This window comes from Lethenteron reissneri, chromosome 40, assembly GCF_015708825.2.
Source record: "Lethenteron reissneri isolate LAM-NWPU_2019-01 chromosome 40, ASM1570882v1, whole genome shotgun sequence".
Lineage (NCBI taxonomy): Eukaryota > Metazoa > Chordata > Hyperoartia > Petromyzontiformes > Petromyzontidae > Lethenteron > Lethenteron reissneri.
Window position 1 is genome coordinate 515,809 of NC_083818.1, and position 16,075 is coordinate 531,883.

Consider the following 16,075-nt stretch of genomic DNA (forward strand, 5'->3'; position numbering starts at 1 on the left):
TTTGTGAAAAAGAGCTTCATAGCTCATCGGATTTCTTCAACCTAAATAAAGATTTAGATTCATCTGATGTAAATGTGCAGCTCTGAAAGTGACTGCTTGTGTCACTTGGCGGAAGAGTCTCCACTAGAGGGAGCTCTAGAGAGAGAGCCCATCGAGAGTGTATTTGGCCTACTCTTCCACCCTGGGCTAATACTCGAGTTGCCTGTTTCTTGAGTGAACTAACGTTAAGTGGAGTGATGGGGAGATCCCTCTCCCCCTTTAAATCCCGACAATTGGTTACTTTGTTGTTGACTAGAGGAAAAAAACATTGCATGTTTAACTTTTTTTTGTGTGTAGGGCTCCGAAAGTGTTCGTGATGTCCGGAGCTGGGACAAGTTGACTTGGCGAGCCTGGTTGGGCACGCGGCCCGTATTTCTTGTGGCCCTTTAAATATCTACCGGAAGACCAAGATCACGTGGACTGCTCAAACCAAACGACTTCCGGGAGTCTTGGACCCGACCAATTCACGTGATCAGCTGAGTAGCGATGACGCAATCACAATAATCTCCCGCAGTGCTAGAAACTTTAAAGAGAAGTTTAAGACGAATCTTAATTTAAATCGTAAATTAAACTTGTAAGTGTCGGGAAATCCCCTTAAATGACAACTGGGCGCTTCGTCGGAGCCGAAGCGGCGTGGAAAAGCAATTGGAGCGCCTAGGCCCAATCCCGGTGAGTGAAGCCTAAGGTTTTTCCTGAGCGGCGCTGCCCGGGCCCTCGTGGGGGTCTCCGTGTACCGAGGCCGTGTCTCTCCCCGTCGCCCTTCCACTACCCTACGGGGGGGGGGGGGGGTTATATCGGAGTGTAACTCGCGCATTCGGCATGAGAAGAAGACGAGCGCATCTGGAGGTGAGACTCAAGCGTTGGGCGTGAGACATTCGGTAAATGAGGAAACCATGCGGGTCTCCCGCGTTGCGATTTGTCTCATTTGTGAGAAACTGCCCCGGACGTTGTGGGACTCGCGCAATGGGATAGGAATCTCTACGCATCATCGGTTAGACAACGTTTGGGCGGCAGACACATTCGCCGTAGGAACTGGGGCGTGCGATTCAACGTGGCATGGCAGCTCGGGGGCTGGGGTCGAGACGGTAACCGGGAGACCTCCAACCGCAGTGGACGCACGCAATATCGACGCCAACATCTCACGCTTGTACTATACTTGTGTTTTTGTTGTGGTAAAATTTAACAGTGATTCTGTGCAGTCAATTGTTATTTTTGTTTACATACGTGGTGGTGGCGCCTTTTCCGTAACATATCTGTCACTTAAAGCGCCATCGCATAAAAACTCATAAATGAGATCATTCTAAACCCACCTAACAGATCGACTACGATGTCGGGACGCGGGGAGCGGGGCCAGAGACGTGCGGTTCACAACAAGGAGCGCCGCCGAGGGAAGCGACCGACGGGAGGAGGAGGTGGGGGAGGAGGAGGAGTTGGAGTTGACCCCGTGGATGAGTTCAAGTCGTTCTCCAAGCAGCTGTTGGCACTGGGATTGAAGATACGCGAGGTGGCAGGAGATGGGTGAGTGTGAGGGCCAGAAGGGTTTGGAGGGTGAGTGTGTGAGAGGTAGTTTTTGGTGCACCGAGCATGGCACATGCGTCATGGCGACGTCACCCCCACTTAGTGGTGAACGGCGGTTGTTTTTGAGTGTGTGATGTAGAGGTAGTAGTGTGTGAGTGTTGAGCTTAGAGCAGTGTTCTTCATTGCAAGGCCCGCGGGCCACTGGCGGCCCCTCGTGGCCTTTAGTGTGGCCCCTGACGTGCGCCTCACCTCCCCCTCTCCGATAATACACAAATGTGAAAATACCCCATCGTGCTGTCAAACCCCAATGGTTTAAAATGTGTGGCGGCCCTCCTGATGTCTTATTGGCGAAAATTGCCCCCCTCTGCAAATTAGTCAAGAACACTGGATTAGAGTGTGAGAGTGGGGGTGAGGTTGTGTGAAGTGTGACTGAGAAGTGACAGTTTTAACGTGTTTGTGGTGTTTTGTGAGGTGTGGCTGTTGGGATCGGTGAGATCTGTGTTGGGCTTGGATTGTGGGTGAGATGTGAGAGTGTGTGAGTTTTGTGGCTTTCGTATATATGAGGGTGCTTCTGTTATGCCTGTATGAGATGTTGGGGGTTTGTGATGTGTGTGTGTGGTGGTGAGGTTTTTTGGGTGTATATCATTTGTGGGAACAGTATGTGTGTGAGGTGTGGTTGTTACCGTTGGGGTGAGAAGAAGACGAGCGCATCTGTGAGGTGTGGTTGTTACCGTTGGGGTGAGTGTGAAGCGTGCCAGGGTGAGTATGTGTGGGGAGCTTGTGAGTTTGCGAGAATATGGGGATGTGCCTGGTGTGTAAAGTGGTGTAAGTGTTGGGGTTAGTATGGTGTGTGAATAGAGGTCAGGGTCTGAGTAAGATGCGATTGTGTGTGTGAGAGAGTGGGGTCAGCATTTGAATGTGTGTTGGGTGTTTGATGCTGTGTGGAGGTGGTGAGTGAGTATGGAAGTGATGGTGTCAAACAGAGTGTGGTTAGGATGTGAGATTGTGAGAGTGGGTGTGTGCATTTTATGTTATCATTCCTTCATTTCTCCATGTCCCCATTCGTCTTTCCGTGCCTCACTTCGCCTCCCCTTGCTCCCCTTCACCTCTTCTTGCCTCCCTTTGCCTCCCTATATTTCCCTTCACCTTTTTGTGCCTTCAAATCCCCATGTATCCTTTCACCTCCCAGTGTCTCCCTTCACCTCCCCCATACTTCCCTTCCCTCTAAAAATCTCTCCATCTCCACGCCCCTCCCCCTGTGATGGTGGGTGCAGGAACTGCCTGTTCCGAGCGCTGGGCGATCAGCTGGATGGCGACGTGGGGGGGCACCTAAAGCACCGCGAGCACACGGTGGAGTTCATGCGCGCTCACCGCGCTCACTTCGAGCCCTTCCTGGAGGACGACGTGCCCTTCGAGCGGCATGGTGCGTGCGACTCATCACTGATTGGTCAATTCACAGAGTACAATCCATTGTCACTCTCAAGCTGGAGTGTGTCCCTTCATAAATTCTCCAATTTAAATTAATTGTTACGCAGAAAATGTAGCGTTGATTCGTCAATATGCCGTGTAAAAGTGATTGTTATGCTCATGACATGTGCAACAATGCAACAATTCACTGATTAAAATCGATAATTTATCACATGATGAATGCATCAATGCATGCATCTTAGAATCGATTCAGCGTCTGAATGAGCACCACCATGCTTGGCAGCGTATATTTAAGCTGGGTTGGAGGGGGAAGGGTGCCTTGACAAAGGCCCTTCCCCCTCTAAATCTAATTATTGTGTTAGCAAAGAGCAGAACAACAACATCCATTGTTGTACTGTGTTATTCTCCAGCGTATATACTCCCTGCCTTAATCAACCCGGACTGATAACCAGCTTTGTGAAGTATGGTGTTATTTTGATGAATGTGGGAGCTCCTCATCAAGCAGTGGAATGACAAAAGGGCTGCACCCGTGCATAAGCGAATGCATTTGTCATGTATGTATTATATACATGTGTCGTGAGTCCAACTGAGTCACAGACGTTATCTTAGGAGCAACACTATTTAAATTTCGATTTAAAGCTTTCGTGACTGCAGGGATTCATCTTCTTGGTTATTTCGGTAAAGTCACGTAGAAGGGAAATAATAAAATAATAAAAATACAACATAGTAAAATAATTCTCACGACGTTTCGGCCACAACGCAAGCAGCCGTCCTCAGGTGAAGAACAGGTCTGTCGGAAAGACAGCGTCTGAATGAGCACCACCATGCTTGGCAGCGTATATTTAAGCTGGGTTAGAGGGGGAAGGGCCTTTGTCAAGGCCTTTGTCAAGGCACCCTTCCCCCTCCAACCCAGCTTAAATATACGTTGCCAAGCCTGGTGGTGCTCATTCAGACGCTGTCTTTCCGACAGACCTGTTCTTCACCTGAGGACGGCTGCTTGCGTTGTGGCCGAAACGTCGTGAGAATTATTTTACTATGTTGTATTTTTATTATTTCCCTTCTACGTGACTTTACCGAAAGAACCAAGAAGACTTTATTTACACAACGGTACGTAACAACACAATCTACACTTGGGTCTCGAATGCTCATCTATATACACACGCTATCCCGGTCCGGACCACAAGCTGGGTCCCGGACCGCGTGGCGAGAGGCTTCTTCTCCCCCGACGTGGATCTTTGTAACACCAGCACACAAAGAACCCCGAGCTCTTCATGGCCCCCCCCCCCCCTTATATCCTCCTGGGCTGGGGCTGGCTCCGCCCCGCCATCGCCCCGCCCATCTTCCAGGTCTCTCGAGCTCCTTCTCGAAGGTTCCCGAGAGCTCTTTTGGACCACGTGACCGCCCCGTGGCCCCCGTCCACCGGTGGCCCCCCTCCAATATCATCCGGTCACGTGTCAGCAGGTCAACCAGCGTATCATGCCCTAACGTAACCCTGGCTGGCTGACGCTCCCTCTCGCTCCCTCACCGGGAGCCCGCACTGCTCACTGCTCGCGGTGCCTCCGCGCTAACCAGCGCTCACCCAGCCCCGCCAGGGCTGGTACTACACCCCATAATCCGGGCTGTCCATAATGACAACACATCCGCCGTGGCTTCGTAAGCCCCGGCACCATACAGTTGTAATGGGTTCCGGAGACACTTGTAGAGGTAACTTCTTTATTACAATACAACACTCCAACAGTCCTGATACTCTGTTACAGCCTAGGTACACAGCCTAGATACACTACTCTGGCTACGCTCTGGGGTCCTCCGGCTACAATTACCCTAGGGGAGGCTACCTGACCCGACCCAGCCAAGGTGCGGGTCTGGACTCTGGCTTCCTCGGAACTCGCCCTTACAAGGACGTAGAGCCGGGAGTCCCAGAGTCCCACCACTGGCCCTCACAGCGTCCCGGCCCTTACAAGGACAAGCGGGACGAGGGGGTCCAGGGTCCTAAGCTGGCTGGCTGGCGGGTCTTGGGTCTTGAGCTGCGACTGGCCCCGATCGGCCAGGGAGCTGCCCTTTTATGCCTTGTCCCCAACGAGGGGTGGGGTTGTGTGCGCCCCCAGATATCTCACAGAGCACACACAGCCCCCCCGTTGGTGGCGCCAAGGGGCTTAACTGTCTGGGGTGCCTGGGATCCTAGCGCCTGCCGCCGAGGGCTTATCTGTCTAGGGTCTCAGAGCCCCCAGCAGCCCCTCCCCTCTTATGGCACTACACAGTGACAGCCACAGTCACTACACATGTGTATATGTGTACATAGAGGTTTGTGAAAGACACTACTGGAGAGTTGGAGGCAGTTGCCCTCCAACAACAACCGAGGAGCAATGCTCGCAACAACAAGCAGAGCACCGTGTGGCTAAAACACAGAGTTGGTCCAGTGGGAAGCACAGCTGGGGCATCTGCCAGTCATCTCAGTCTGTCAACCCATGGCACCTGGGTCTGTTGTGTGACCTGGCAGCAGGCCTTCCACACTTCACATGACCTCAGGGCATCTAGCATGGCACAAGCGCTGTGGTAATGTCAACCGCCCCTTAGTGGTGAATGGCGGTTGTTGTGATGGTTACATTTGTGTATAGCTAAACAGTTGTATGTATACATTTTGATTTGTGTATGTATAGTCGCGAACCTGGCTAAACCCGGAACATTTGCGGGCAATGATGCCATCGTGGCGTTTGCTCGGAGCCATGAAGTTGTGGTCGTCATTCACCAGCTCAACGCACCTCTCTGGGAGGTGAGATCGGTGGTGGTGGTACTGATGGTGGTGGTCCATGCCCATGATAGTGGTGGTCAGTGACCATAATAGTGGCAATGTTTATGATGGTGGTAATGATGAGGATTGTGACCATGTTGATGGTGCTATTTGTTGTGGTGTTGGTCATGCTGATAGCGGTGTTGTTACATGGTGATAGAAATTTAAGACCCCAGGCCTGAACTCACAATTACAAGTTCATCTGACTGCTGCAGTAATTTTAATTGAACCCAGGTCTGGAGAGGGAATGGTGGTGTTGATGTTCATTTTATTGGTGTTGATTGTGTTGATGTCAGTAGTGTTCACATTGATGGTGCTGATATCGATGCCATTGTTGTTAATGTCGGTGATGGCTATAATTGGTGACTGATTCAAGTAGTTGGTGTTCATGTAGTTGGCGATCGTGTTGATGTTGGTGACGGTGTTGTTGCTGGGGCATGTAGGTGCGTGGCACGGACAAGGCAGGTGCCCGGGAGCTGCACATCGCGTACCGGCACGGGGAGCACTACGACAGCGTGCGGCGTGTCGGGGACAACACGCACTGCCCCGCCAGCCTCCACACCAAGGTCCAGTGCCCCTCCACTCGCTCGCTGGCTCACGCTCTCGTACACTCACCCCACATGCTCCCAGACTCGATAACATTCTCTATAGCCGTTCCTGACGCTCCCAAACTCTCACGTAAGCAACCACAATCAGTTGCGCTCGCTCTCGCACACTCCTACATGCTCTTGCACACTCCCGCACATGCTCTTGCACACCACCACATGCTCCCAGACTTGATAACACTCTCCCTAGCTTTCCCAAACGCTCCCCACACTCAATATTTCTGCCAAACTCTCGCTTTTAAAAACTTGCCCACTCTCCCAGACTTGCCCATGCTCCCCCCCCCACTCTCCCCCCAACTCTCCCCCATTCTCACCAAGACACTCACCCACTCACTCTCCAATACTCTCCTTAATCTTCCACACTTTTCCTCACTTTATCAAACTCGTCCAAACTGCTTGACCTCCCTCCATCTCTCCCACCCTCCATCCCTGCCTACCTGCCTGCCTGCCCGCTGACCCTGTCTACACAGGCGCTGAGCATGGATGAGGAGAACCGTAACCGCGGTGGGAGCAATCACTCCCCGAGTTCCCCCGCACGGCGCTCCGAGCGTGACGAGCAGGGCGCCCTTCAGAGAGTGAAGCACGCAACAGGGTGTCAGGTGACCTGAGTGTGTGTGCATGTGTCAGGTGACCCCTGTGTGTGTGTATATGTGTCAGGCGACCAGTGTGTGTAAGTGGTGCAGGCTGTGTATGTGTGTGGGCCGTGGTAGTGTGAGTGGGGGGTGTGAATGTAATTTGGTTAGTGTGTGTGAAGGGCTGGTAACCCCTCCATCTGACACTTCTTCTACTAAGCACCACGGTGGAAACACCGAAATAGCTCATGCTGGAGGCCCCAGAGGACAGGCGTTTATGACGCCTTCTGGCCAGACTCCATTTGGCAGAGCCAGACTGAACCCCCCCCCCCCCCCCCCACACTCGGGGTTCCTCTAGGAACAGGAGACTTCAAGAATTGGCCATGTGGAATGTTTGGACTCTCATTGCAGAGGAGAGGCTGCCACTCCTCTGTCAGGAGATGGACCGGTACCGCCTGGACCTCTGTGAAATACAGGAGGTCCGGTAGACCGGTTCTGGCTCCAGTCATGAGGAGTGGACAGCTGTCGACTCGGGGCAGGAAACTGCCAAACAACAGGGAGTGAAACTTCTTTTGAACAAAAGAATGAAGGTTGTGTTGGAGCATGGTTCCAGGCTGCTGTGGGCTTGCCTCCCCTTCAACAAGAGGAAAGAAATGGTGGTGGTAGTTGCTTACGCCCCCACTGAAAATTAACATCAGTGGAAGGATACACAAAAGGCCGATGAGTCAGACGTCTTCTATAACCTCCTCTCCTAGGTGCTAGCTAAAATGGCCCATCTGGATAGAGTCATACCTGTTGGGTCACTTTAATGCCCGAGTGGGTCATGAAGCAGACATCTGGGTCAGAGTGATTGGAAGGCATGGGCCAGATCAGGTCAATAATAATGGTAGAAGGCTGCTAGACTTTTGTGCAGCCCATGACCCAACACGTGCAGTGCTGCAAAAAGTTACTTGCGGCGTTTCAGCGATAACCATCCTAAAGGGAAGAATGGTGAATCTGATCTCCAACCCCCAGAAACTGGTCTGCAAGTTTATAGAGCGTTTATATGAGGTCTTGGGGGAGGGGAATTCCCTCAGCCCAGACAACATTGGGCAAGGTGCGGACAACCCTGCTGGGGCTACTGTGCTTCAAATATTAGCAGAAATAGCCACCCCTTCTGAGTGTTTAGCTGATATGCCATTTGTAGAGGAAGTACGAGAAACCAGGAAAAACATCGGGCAGAAATGAATCTCCCAAGCGAAATGCTGAGTGAGGGTGGCGTAGTCGTATGCGCAGACTACAGGGGCATCTCGGTGTGCCGGGAAAGGTCCTGGAAAGGATAATTCAACATCGCCTTGCCAGGCACGCTGAGAGGCTTGCGGAGCCCAAATGTGGTTTCAGACCAGGGTGGTCCTGCATGGATGCCATATTCTCTGTCCATCTGCTGCAGCAAAGTTGTAGAGAATTCCAACAAGACCTAGATCTTTGCTTTATTGACCTGTTCAAAAGGCCTATGATACTATGAACAGGCCAGGGATATGGGCTGTGCTTCATGCTTTCAGAAACCCTGACTCTATGCTCACAATCATTAAGGGCCTTCATGATGGTGGGCAAGTCCGGGTAAAGCTACGTGGCCAGGAGTCAGAACCATTCCATGTTCACCTTATGGTGTGACAGGAATGTCCTCTGGCTCCCATATTATTTAACATCATCTTTGATCACGTAGTTCGAGAAGTTTTCCATGGCTGCACCGGAATAATTTCCATCTGGTACAGATACAATGGGAGGCTGATCGATGCCCGGGTGCCATCAATGGATGACTCCCTGTTGGTCAACCATGTTATGTATGCTGATGATCTGTGATTGCTGCTCACTCAGACTCAACTCCCTATTGGTTATGGAGTAATTGTGGAGAGAGTGGAGAGGTTTCCATTCCTGGGCAGTGTGCTTATGACCAGCTCCGGTTTGACAGCAGAGGCCTTACTCTGCATGCCCAAGCAGATTCTGTTTGGCTGGATAGTGGGGACTAAACAGCCATGACATTGGCTGGAGAAGAGATGGGCTGATGCGGTGAGGGAGGATGTGGACCTGAGTGGACTTGCCGAAGACTGGTACCAGTGATGTCAAGATTGGCCTCTATGGAGGAAGCTCTCATGAAGGACGCTACTGGTAAGTTGGAGGCAGTCACCCTCTTACAACAATGGAGGGCAGAGGAGCAACGCTCACAATAACAAGCGGAACACCAGGTGGATAAAATGCAGCGAGTTGGTACAGTAGGGGACACAGCTAGTGCATCTGCCAGTCATCCTGGTCAGTCAACCCAAGGCACTTGGGTTTGTCCCGTGACCTGTTGGCGAGCCTTCGAAACTTCACGTGGCCTCAAAGTGCATCTGGCGTAGCACAGGTGCCGTGGTGACGGCTGTTGTCTTCAGTTGACCCCTGTGTGTATGTGGCAGATGCCCTGTGTGTGTCGGCATGTATTGGGTGACCACGTGTGTGTGTGTGTCAGTTACAGATACAGTCTGTTAAGACTGTCTGTTAAGACTGTATGGGGGATCTTTGTGTCAGGTGACCCGCGTGTACCTATATGTGGTCATATAATGAGCTGTTTGTTGAATGTATCACCTGTTTAATGTAGCAGTCTTAACGAGGTGGTTGTTAACGAGGTGTCGTGGTGGCACTGCAGAACGAGCTGCTGGTGCGTCAGTCGCTTGAGGATGCGGGCTTCAACGAAGACACGGCCATCGGGGTCGTGCTGCAGACCATGGAGGCCCTCACCTCGTCTGCTCATGGTGCCTTGATGCCACGCACCTCCTCACCACACTCAAGTCCTTATTCACCACCTCGCTACACTCACCTTGCTACACACCACCTCGCCACACAAACATCTCATCACACACCCCTCATCACCACAGCCACTTTGCCAAACACATACACTCTTCATTACGCGCACCCAAACCTTGTCAAACACTCCTAAGCAATATACCTCTTCACCACACTTAGTTCAACATTTCATCACCACACCTCTTAAAACACCTCTTCACTATACCTTGTCGCGTGTGCGTAGAGAATATATAGAAAATGTTTGTCCCTTCCTCCGTCACTACCCTCTCCTCCCCTCGTGCAGATGAGGTGGAAGAGGATATCACATCGTATGTGTAAAAAATCCTAACACCTATCTTTCTCCCTTCTCCTCTTCCCTCCCCCGGTCGTGTAGATGAGGTAGAAAAGGCTGTGACCTCGTCGCTGCTGCTGGACGATCCAAACCTCCCGAGCGGACCAGATGAGAGGAACCTCCCACACAGCTCCCACGACGACAGAGATTGCGACGATGACGATGAGAGGCGGAAGCGTGGAGCCAGGCAGAAGCAGCAGCAGCAGCAGCACACCAAGGCATGAGCATCATACACACCCGGGTTGTTAAACGGGTACTGGTTAAACCGTAACCATTTCCAATAGAATCATCGTAACGAATGCACCGATTGGCATGCGTTACTGTATAGACGGCACAGTGGCCCAAGTCACTACGTGCCATTTTCTCGGTTAAAAGGTAAAGGCACAGCCCTGCAATTGCTTGATGCTCTCGCCACTGCTGGTAGAGAGGCCTCCACTTGAGCTCTTGAGGTGTATTTGGTCTCAGAAGGGGTGAGCGTACCCACACTTGACCCCACCACCACACGGGATGTGCCGGTCGATGAACTTTCGGTGGACGGAAGTGGGCTGGATGGTGAGGGGGTAGAGTGGGGGCAGATTTAATAAATGTACCCCATTGTTTCAACTATTTCACCAGGAGGTGGAATTGAACCGGTGACCTACGGACGGCAAACCCAACTGTTACACCAGTGTGGCAGCTCCCGTAGTTTCTCGGTTCGAAATGTTACGACTTGTCAGCCCTTTCTGTTTGTGTACAAATGCAGCAACCAGGTATTTACAGTTCTTTCTCACACGGTAAATAATCGGGAATCCAATACAAATATATATAGTTAAAAATACAATTCTTTGGGTCTTTCGGTTAAGCCACGTAGATAGAAAGATAATAAAAATATCACGACGTTTCGATCGCAACACAAGCAATCGTCATCAGGTGAAAAAATATAGCGGGAGAGTTGCTGAGGCAGGAAAAAATGTTGCAATCTGTCTACGTGGCTTTACCGAAAGACCCAAATAATATGATTTCCTGCAGTCATGAAAGCTTTAAGTCAAGATTTATATGATAATAGTTTTTTTACCCTTTTATCTGTCAACAAAACTGACACCTTTTTTACGAGGAGTCATGTTTGCATTAACCTTGAAATTGATTGGTCCACACCCGAGACAGCTTTTCTTCGAGCCTAGTCTCACATGGTGTTGGACCAGATGACGCCAAAAGGCGCACAACTCAAAAACAATGCACCATCAGAATATGAGAGCTCGGGGTAAGCATTTACACCATTGGAACCTCCTTTGCCAGTAGCAAAATATGATAATAGTGTTTTTACCCTTTTATCTGGCAACAAAACTGACACCTTTTTTTACAAGGAGTCATTTATAGTTAATTAGTGGGAAGTACCCGGCATTGCCCGGGTCTTAAAAATGTTTCAAAACTACTCTTAAAAATCTAACAGTAGTGCGTACTGACTGTAGTGGTACCTGCTATGATTACAGCAGTGCATATTGTGATGGTACATGCTTTCACTGCAGCAGTGCATACTGTGGTGGTATCTGCTATCACTACAGTAGCACATGCTGATTCTATAGCAGTGTTTATCGACTGTATAGTGCAAAGTACTCAATGACAGAGTGGCGTGGTGAGGCCGAGTCCCGTGCAGAGCCTCCGGCCTCGCCTAGATTGTCCAGGCAGGCCGAGGTGGCACCGTGGCAGGCTGGGGTTGGGCTGCTACCCCTGACCCTCCTCCCCAGCCACGATCTCCTCGGCCGCTCTGCAGTACCGTATTTTCCCGCATATAACCCGCGGGGTATACCACTTTTTACAAACAAAATAAGATCCTGCGGGGTATATGGAGGTGTGGGCTATCCCAAAAATATTTTACACGTGTGACATCATAACTCGTTTAAGTTTTTCATGGTAGGACTATCCACTATGCAACACTTACCTTTGACTAAAGCACTGCTGAATAAAGCACTCACACTAAAATGGCACATGTTATCACGTTTTATCACGTTTTAAATTATTTGAATTGTTTGTACAATGAAACGACAATGTTTGAAGTGGGCGCACTTTGTTTACCGTAATACTTTCAGTGGCTGTAGGGGGATGCGAAAGTTTCAGCTCAGGCCATGGATTGCACAATGGGAAGGGCCTTAACAAACGTCTACCAGACGCGGAATCATAATTGCCGAGTCCCTTAGGCCGCTGCTTTTGGCTGAGCACTATACAGTCGCGACCATGAGCTTTGTTTCAAACTTCCAATGGCTTTGTTGCCAGGAGGCAATGGCGTTACCGTAGTGCCGCTATTGTCTGCGCAGTGCGTAATCTACCAGTGCTGAAACTGTACAGGGGTAGCTACTGGTCCAGTAGCTGTAATATGATGAGGTCGAATGCTGGTAAGCCTAACAGTACGCTTACTTACTTATCTATCATGTAAACTTTGTATTAAAATGATGGAATTAAGCTGCGGTAATGACGTTAAAGATATGAATGCATGCGGGGTATATGGAGGTGTGTGCTCTCTGAAATTTGTTTTACACAAAATACCGAAAAACCCAAAGAATATGAATTCCTGCAGTCACGAAAGCTTTAAGTCAAGATTTAGCAAATTTTGTTTGTGAGCATTGCCTGTCAACTTATCGGAGAGGAAACACTTGTACAACACGTGTCAATTTAATTTGTTGACTGTTGGGTGGAGGAGGGAGGAGGGTTCATGACACAAATGTAGTCGGAACATTACATGGCCTAAATTAAGTATGAACTCAAATCTAAATCTAAATTGTAATGTTGTGTCGAACTAGGACCAATATGTTAAAGAGACGGTCCTTGCCTATACAGTACACATCTGGGCAGATTGCCAACATTGGTTCAAGCAAGCCTGACTGCTGATGAGACCCTATCTGTCAAAACCTGTCAAAATATGTTGCTTGTAATAAACCAACGCTGCTGAAGGCCGTGTTGTTAATGGGAAGTGTACTAATTTTACGCGTAGGGATAGATAAATGAAGGTGAGACGTATTTCCTGCTCATTTTTTTTTACTATCGTTTTCTGTGGCCTCCTCCCCCCCCTCCTCTTCCCCCTTTCTCCTCCTCGTCATCATCGTGTGCAGCAGACCGGCGCTCGCCAGAAGCGCGAGAACAAGCGTCTCGATAAGAAGAGGCGGCAGGTGGAGCGGCACAGGCAGCGGGTGCTGGGCGAGCACGGAAACTCCGCCGGGGGTGGCGGTGGCGGAGCTGATACGTCCGACGGTGCTCTCCCCGTCACTCTCACCAAGGGGCTGTCCACGCTCAGCATTTAAAGTCTGTCGAATGGAAGAGACCTCAGTGATGCCACTGTTCTCTCTCGGTCTCTCTCTCTCTCGCTGGGTCTCGATTCTTATTTAAGTTTGTGGTGGGGATTTTTTTTATTTGTGAATTTTGTTCGGGTTGCGTTGAATCGCTGCTGCGGTCTAGGCATTCGACATTTGCAGCGTGAGTTCAGATCCCGGTCGTGATGTTGACGCAGCCCATTGTCGTGATCGTCATCATCATACGCTCATCATTTAGGGCAGCAGGGTGGCAACACAAGGGGAACACGTGTGCCTAACGGCAAGAAGGGACCTGGGTTCTACTCCTGACTCGGGTACCTTTCGGTGTGTGGAATTTGTTTGTTCTCACCCTCTATCCCGCATCAGTTTCATAATCAGAATATTTATACTGGATTCATTCAATGGGCTATGAAGCTTTTTTTCACAGATATCCATCTATGATGTCAACTGGACATTCTTCCGGAGAGAAAAAAAAAAAACACAATTTTACTGGCATTGGCCAAAATAACCACAATGATGAAAATATTTCCATGCGCATCATTCAATTGGGATTACACACAGCCCCGTCCTGCAAAAAACTTGGCAGGACCCACATGAAGATGAGTTTTGAGGCTTTCCCGCAGGCCACACAGAACTTTCAAATACCTTTTGGCGGGCGACCATACAATAACACATAATCTAATAATAAAAAATAACATAGTGTCAACTGAGGATTGTATTTTATGATAAATACACCCGCTGTAATAACCAGGGCAGCCTGTTAAAAATCGAACCGCAAGCCTCTGCATCGAGCAGCGGCCTCTGCTACCGCTGGGACGCGTCACCGTCTGATTGCGTCACAATAATTTTCATCTGTCATAGGTTCACCATGATCGTCACTCGGCCGGACCCACTGCTCGGCGATCGACTCAATCAGTTTAATTCCTGATTGGGGGTGGGGGGGGGGGGTTGACTCAGCTCATTTAAAATATCTCTTTGGGGTTCATAATATTGGTACCACTTTGTACAAAGTCATAATTCATGTTACAATAATGATATCACCAACCTATTAATCATTATGCATCACTTTAACAATCGTTACGACATCAACGTCCTTATGTTTAGGTCTGTCATCTCTATCAACATCACTACCACCACTAACCTATCATCTTCTTGTACCAGGTGGATACATTGAGTACCACCAAGTTAAGGCTACTAACAATACATTGTAGGGAATTGATAGTGGCTGCTGCCATTATATTTAATTAGAATAGTCTGGGTGCTACCATAGTAATGTTGAATTTCATCAGCTGGTGACGAGACCTCGCGTGCAAAACGGAAACTTTTTTTTTACGTATATAAACGTTCACTTTGAACTACAGAATTCGGCATTGAGTTACTGTTAAGTCATGCACCGAATCGAGCGCACGACGATGTCTGGGTTGGTGTCTCGGGATTGCCGCTTATGTTTTAAATATGTTTTCCATTGTAAAAATGTGCGTCTCTTCGACTGTGTAACTGGAAAAGCCAATGTGAACACAAGGGTCCCTTGTATAATTTAAAACAAAAATTTCCTCGTAGATTTCTCTTTTGTCATTTTTTTCTCCCCAATAATGTTCATTATCCCCACTGCTGTCGATATTGTGGCAAGAGACGATAACTTTTTTTAGACGAACAACGTTCGTCATAGGAATGGATAAAATCGAACACATTTTGATAGAACCATAAGAGGTATTTACAGATTTTTATTGTCGCAAAAGTGTTGCTTCGTCATCTTGTTTCGCTCCATTATAGGGTAAATGCTCAACCCTAATGTCTTGGCAAGGCAGAAACAATGAGCACTCGGTGGAAAGTCAACAGTGGCTGTCCTGTGGAGAGACTGGCTCTCACCATAGCAATGTGGAATTGCCACCACTGTGCCCTTGGTGGACGATGGAGATGTGGGCACAGCCCTGACCCTTATCTATGACTAATCCTGACCTGACAACATATATCTAGCCCTAATCCTCACTCTAACCCATAACCTCGACGAAACCATAGTGCTAGCTCCTAAACCTGACACCGACCAAACCTGAACTCTAACCTCAAAACTAAAACCTGACTTTAAATCATAGCTGTAACCCCACTAAAACCTTACCATGACTAAACCTTAAACCTGATTCAAAACCACAGCTTCATCCCCATAACCCTAGACCTGACTGATTTAACTGAACCCTAGTCATTTAATCTTGACACTACACCACACCTTTAACCTTGTATATAAGCTATTGCTCTAACTTCTATACCGGATCTTATCTCAATAAACTATTTCCCTGACCTGACTTCTTTTGTAAAATTGCTCTGTAAAGCCAATTTGTGGGGAGGGGGGGGGAATGTAAAATTATATATACGCATCGAGATAAGAATGGTGTTGTGATGTTGAAGAGCACTTAATTATTGAGTTGCGTGTGTTTCACATCATTTCAAACTTGAAAATAAACCAAATGCATTGAGTGGAGTTTTGTGGATTCAGTTTAACCCCGGGGGATAAAAGATAGTGGACCTCTCACCAAGGTAAGGATCTCCTGAGATTCGTTCTTGTGATGGTTTTTAGCCAGGTAAGAGCCCACGGTGAATCATAATATTATTCTGCTGAATATAACGATAGGTTTGGGGGGGGGCTTTAAAGAAAGGATTTCGTAGATCGTGCAGAATTGTGCAACAGCCATTAA

General features: G+C 49.0%; 1 protein-coding gene across 2 annotated transcripts; it reads left to right on the forward strand.

Annotated features, from left to right (window-relative positions):
• The first annotated feature begins 482 nt into the window (after positions 1-482).
• Positions 483-15,856, forward strand: OTUD3 (OTU deubiquitinase 3). Of its 2 annotated transcripts, none has more exons than XM_061567873.1 (9): positions 483-708; positions 1,357-1,557; positions 2,832-2,980; positions 5,643-5,755; positions 6,217-6,339; positions 6,849-6,977; positions 9,616-9,721; positions 10,147-10,322; positions 13,188-15,856. In XM_061567873.1, the coding sequence occupies exons 2-9, from the start codon at positions 1,367-1,369 to the stop codon at positions 13,374-13,376; spliced, it is 1,176 nt and encodes a 391-aa protein (XP_061423857.1). In that variant the 5' UTR covers positions 483-708; positions 1,357-1,366; the 3' UTR covers positions 13,377-15,856. The 2 variants fall into 2 exon arrangements, with proteins under 2 accessions (XP_061423857.1, XP_061423858.1); XM_061567874.1 differs by having other exon boundaries at positions 13,191-15,856.
• Positions 15,857-16,075: the final 219 nt, after the last annotated feature.

Bases quoted from the DNA above. Each gene is read 5' to 3' on its own strand.
- OTUD3 (XM_061567873.1), top strand. From the start codon at position 1,367: ATGTCGGGACGCGGGGAGCGGGGCCAGAGACGTGCGGTTCACAACAAG. The intron at 6,340-6,848 runs GTCCAGTGCCCC...CTGTCTACACAG, and splicing joins CCGCCAGCCTCCACACCAAG to GCGCTGAGCATGGATGAGGA. The intron at 10,323-13,187 runs GCATGAGCATCA...CATCGTGTGCAG, and splicing joins AGCAGCAGCAGCACACCAAG to CAGACCGGCGCTCGCCAGAA.